The 5,672-nt window shown below is 41.3% G+C and overlaps 1 protein-coding gene across 1 annotated transcript in view; it reads right to left on the bottom strand.

The window, feature by feature from the left end:
* Positions 1-5,672, bottom strand: part of LOC117939456 (synaptosomal-associated protein 25-like) — a 10,601-nt gene that overhangs the window by 3,284 nt on the left and 1,645 nt on the right. The window contains exon 2 of the mRNA XM_034864823.1: positions 921-1,114. Coding sequence (XP_034720714.1) covers positions 921-992 — 72 coding nt within the window. The 5' untranslated portion in view covers positions 993-1,114. The remainder of the gene's footprint in view (positions 1-920; positions 1,115-5,672) is intronic.

Consider the following 5,672-nt stretch of genomic DNA (forward strand, 5'->3'; position numbering starts at 1 on the left):
AGACCTTAGTGGTCCTCTAATACTGGATCTGAAGTCTCTTTATATAGACCTTAGTGGTCCCTAATACTGTATCTGAAGAAAAAAAGCAATTCAAGCAATGTGAGACTAATAGAAACAGTAAATAGACATGTTGTTTTTTAGATAGTGAAAGATATTAAGATTGGACCTTTACCTCTTGTTTTTAATCACTGTACTTACACACACATGCAATTCTCTCTCAAGTCCCTTGTTTTGTGTGTGTGTGTGTGTGTTAGTGTGTGTGTGTGTGTGTGTGTTAGTGTGTGTATTGTGTAAATATCATATTAATCCCTGAGGCCGTCTCCACCGAGTGGATGATGATCCGTAGTAGCCTTCAAACCCCCATGTGTGTGAGTGTGTGAGTGTGTGTGTGTGTGTGTGTGTATGTGTGTGTGTGTGTGTGTGTGTGCGTGAACTCATCCATGCCTAATGGATCCCTGCAGATTGTTTCTATGGCCACCAGGTGAGCCAGGTGTCCTTAAAGAGACAGTCCCTCCGGGCATGGCCCTGGAGGACACATTTGTAACACTGATCCTGTCTCCTTTTTCGGACAAGGTATTGTTGTTGTTTTTGGCCAACTTCAGGACTTATTACCACTAGTTGTATCCTTCTTTATGGTACTGATGCTGGATAAATCTCATTTACATGAAATTACACCTAATTTTGGAGTAAAATATGCAGCAATTAGGAATTATCTTGACTGATGGTTAAGGTCAGAGAAACATATGTTTATGGATGACCACAGATTTTCTGCCGGGCAGACCGTAAAAGTAGTGATATAAATTGGTACAGATGGACATTTGGTTAAATAGAAAGTCATGTTTCTAAAAGAGAAACTTAAAAAACGGGTCAAATTTGACAACAGGAGGGTTTTTATAACGTGGTATTATAACATTCCTTACCTCATCTGTGATCTGATTGGCTCTCCTCTGCAGCTCCTGCTGCTCTGTAAAGATGGGCGGGTCTGACGCCATGTTGGCCTCCCGCGCGTGTGTGTGTGTGTGTGTGTGTGTGTGTGTCTGTGTGTGTGTGTGTGTGTGTGTGTGTTCAGTCCCAGGTAACCAGATTAGGCTGCAGCATCAGCTGGTTTTGGCCCCTGGAGAGCAGAGTGACACACATGATTATTTAACAACATAAACAAGCTGACAGACACACAATATTCTCATCTCCATAAAAACTGTTTTGTTTGCTTTAAGATTACTCAATTGCAATGTTTCCCAAACTTAGGGTCGGGACCAAAAATGGGTCGCAGACCCGTTTTATTGGGTCGCTATTTGGCAGTAAAATACATATCAGTCTTATGTGAATGAGCGTTCTTTTTTTGCTCCACTTGTCTGTTCAGCTCAGATGCTGTGTGTGTGTGTGTGTGTGTGTGTGTGTGTGTGTGTGTGTGTGTGTGTGTGTGTGTGTGTGTGTGTGTAGGTAGGATATGTACTGTATGGAAATTGATTGTTTTTTTTACCTGGCGGGACAGAGAAATAGACTAGAGTAGAGTAGACTAGAGTAGACTAGACTAGAGTAGACTAGAGTAGACTAGAGTAGAGTAGACTAGAGTAGAGTAGACTAGACTAGACTAGAGTAGAGTAGAGTAGACTAGAGTAGAGTAGACTAGTGTAGAGTAGAGTAGACCAGAGTAGAGTAGACTAGAGTAGACTAGACTAGAGTAGACTAGAGTAGACTAGAGTAGAGTAGACTAGAGTAGACTAGAGTAGAGTAGACTAGACTAGAGTAGAGTAGACTAGAGTAGACTAGACTAGACTAGAGTAGACTAGAGTAGAGTAGACTAGAGTAGAGTAGACTAGAGTAGAGTAGAGTAGACTAGAGTAGAGTAGACTAGAGTAGACTAGACTAGAGTAGACCAGAGTAGAGTAGAGAAGAGTAGAGTAGACTAGACTAGAGTAGACTAGAGTAGACTAGACTAGAGTAGAGTAGACTAGAGTAGAGTAGAGTAGACTAGAGTAGACTAGACTAGAGTAGAGTAGAGTAGACTAGAGTAGACTAGAGTAGACTAGACTAGAGTAGAGTAGACTAGAGTAGACTAGAGTAGAGTAGACTAGAGTAGACTAGAGTAGACTAGACTAGAGTAGACTAGAGTAGAGTAGAGTAGACTAGACTAGAGTAGAGTAAAGTAGACTAGAGTAGAGTAGAGTAGAGTAGACTAGAGTAGACTAGACTAGAGTAGAGTAGACTAGAGTAGACTAGAGTAGAGTAGACTAGAGTAGACTAGACTAGAGTAGACTAGAGTAGAGTAGAGTAGACTAGACTAGACTAGAGTAGAGTAGACTAGAGTAGAGTAGAGTAGACTAGAGTACAGTAGACTAGAGTAGAGTAGACTAGAGTAGAGTAGAGTAGAGTAGAGTAGAGTAGAGTAGACTAGACTAGAGTAGACTAGAGTAGAGTAGAGTAGACTAGAGTAGAGTAGACTAGAGTAGAGTAGAGTAGAGTAGACTAGACTAGAGTAGAGTAGACTAGAGTAGAGTAGAGTAGAGTAGAGTAGAGTAGACTAGACTAGACTAGACTAGAGTAGAGTAGAGTAGACTAGAGTAGAGTAGAGTAGAGTAGAGTAGACTAGAGTAGAGTAGAGTAGACTAGAGTAGAGTAGAGTAGAGTAGACTAGAGTACAGTAGAGTAGAGTAGACTAGAGTACAGTAGACTAGAGTAGACTAGAGTACAGTAGACTAGAGCACAGTAGACTAGAGTAGAGTAGAGTAGACTAGAGTAGACTAGACTAGACTAGAGTAGACTAGAGTAGACTAGAGTAGAGTAGACTAGAGTAGACTAGAGTAGAGTAGAGTAGACTAGACTAGAGTAGAGTAGACTAGAGTACAGTAGACTAGAGTACAGTAGAGTAGAGTAGACTAGAGTAGACTAGAGTAGAGTAGACTAGAGTAGAGTAGAGTAGACTAGAGTACAGTAGACTAGAGTAGAGTAGAGTAGAGTAGAGTAGACTAGAGTACAGTAGACTAGAGTACAGTAGACTAGAGTAGAGTAGAGTACAGTAGACTAGAGCACAGTAGACTATAGTAGAATAGAGTAGAGTAGAGTAGAGTAGACTAGAGTAGAGTAGAGTAGACTAGAGTACAGTAGACTAGAGTAGAGTAGAGTAGACTAGAGTACAGTAGACTAGAGTAGAGTAGAGTAGACTAGAGTACAGTAGACTAGAGTAGAGTAGAGTAGAGTAGACTAGAGTAGAGTAGAGTAGAGTAGATTAGAGTAGAGAGCCTTTGGACTTAGATCTTGTAATTGAGATGTTTTCTTGCTTTGCACCTTTTATAGACTAATCATTTCCTCAGTTAATGGCAGTTATAACCATTTGTAGAGTTGTTACATCCAGCCCCTCTCAGTTTGGAGAGAGTCCCGTTCACCACAGAACATCAAGAGTCTTCCTCATTCACCTTCTTCCTCATCTTTACTCTAGCAGCTGGTGATTAGTGCTTAGGCCTAATTATGATGCGTGTGTGTGTGTGTGTGTGTGTGTGTGTGTGTGTGTGTGTGTGTGGGAGCTACAGTAGAAGTGGGGGTGTTTTTTATTGTGTTGTGGGGACCAAACAACTAGTTGGACATTGTCTGATCCTCAGAGAGGATACAGTACTCAGTATAGGGTTTTATATATATGTGTGTGTGTGTGTGTGTGTGTGTGTGTTTGTTTGTTGGTTTATATATGTATATGTCTATATGTACTGTATATTGGGCGATATATCAGCATATCGGATATTGAAATAACCAAATATTTGTATCGGTATTGGTCTTAAAAACCTTCATCGGTCGGGTTCTACAGTGGATCCTGTGGCAATACAGCTGGGGTCCCCAAACTTTTTCAGCTCAAGACCCAAAAAGAGAAATTTGGTGTCTGCCCGGGATCGAAATCTACAAAAATCCACCATGAATCATTGTAACATCTACATTTTTAAACTGTGGACAAATGACGGAACAAACCATGAATTTAAATGTATATGAAGTATATTTATAACATTATAAAAGTAAACAAAAAACAGAAAAGGTCTCTATTCTCCTTTCTGTCTCTCCCCCCTTTCTCAACTCATGTTCTTATCCCCTCCTAGGACACACACACACACACACACACACACACACACATGCGCGCACACGCACGCACGCACACACACACACACACACACGCACACACACAGGCTTCTGTGATCTTTAATCAATTGGTGATGAAAGACAGAAATCCCATTAATAATTCCCATTAATCATTCCCATTAAATATTCACATTAATTATTCACATTAATTATTCATATTAATTGTTAAAGCACTAACGAAGACACTTGCCGACTTCTTCCCTCAGCCCGAAAACACTCGAGACAGAGAGGACGCACGCGTTCCCTCGTATTCTTTATAAACACAATATCCCAAATGGCCTTTGAAGTGTTAGGATTCTGACAGGTGTTGAGGTGTTTTACATGTTTGTCAAAGAAATGCAAGATTATGCAAAACTTTAATATTCTAAGTGTCTGACAACCTTATGGAAAGGATCCCTAATAGATCCCAAATTAAGCTTTCTGTTATCGGGTCAGATCATTTGTGTTTAAACGGAAACTGACCCCGAAGCGCTGACCCCAAAGCCCAAAAACTGTATTTTATCAACGTAAAACCCACTTTAAAAGAATCTAATGAACCCCGTGTTGTCTCCCCGTCGACCTGCAGCTCGGTGTTTTTCTGGGTGGAAATTTCAACACTTTGTTGTTCTTTTTCTACACTTTTCTCAACGTTTTTGTCATTTTTATTCTTATTTTTTGCAACATGAGGGCAACATGGGGACAACATGGGGGCAACATGAGGACAACATGAGGGCAACATGAAGACAACATGAGGACAACATGAGGATAACATGAGGACAACATGAGGGCAACATGAAGACAACATGAGGATAACATGAGGACAACATGAGGGCAACATGAAGACAACATGAGGGCAACATGAAGACAACATGAGGACAACATGAGGACAACATGAGGACAACATGAAGACAACATGAAGACAACATGAGGGCAACATGAAGACAACATGAGGACAACATGAGTGCAACATGAGGGCAACATGAAGACAACATGAGGAAAACATGAGGGCAACATGAAGACAACATGGGGACAACATGAGGACAACATAAAGACAACATGAAGACAACATGGGGACAACATGAGGACAACATGAAGTCCACATGAGGACAATATGAGGACAACGTGAGGACAACATGAGGGCAACATGAGGGCAACATGGGGACAACATGAGGGCAACATGAGGACAACATGGGGACAACATGACGAGGACAAAGTGCTTGTCTTACACCGTATGAGTGGAACCGGGTTTCGGTACTAATGGATTTGTTAAAAAAGAAAGAAAGGATTAAAAATGTCCATTTCCTAAAAAGCCATGTTGTGAGGACACCAGTCAGACCGGTTAGGGACACGCAGGTAGTAAATAAAAGAAGCTTCCTGCCACCTGGTGCACAGGGGGACGTCACTACACACTACACACACTGCACACACTACACACACTACACACACTACACACACCTTCACCGTCAGCTACACACACCACACACACTACACACACTACACACTACACACACTACACACACTACACACACCTTCACTGTCAGCTACACACACACTACACACACTACACACACTAC

This window comes from Etheostoma cragini, chromosome 3 (genome assembly GCF_013103735.1).
Source record: "Etheostoma cragini isolate CJK2018 chromosome 3, CSU_Ecrag_1.0, whole genome shotgun sequence".
Classification (NCBI taxonomy): Eukaryota; Metazoa; Chordata; class Actinopteri; order Perciformes; family Percidae; genus Etheostoma; species Etheostoma cragini.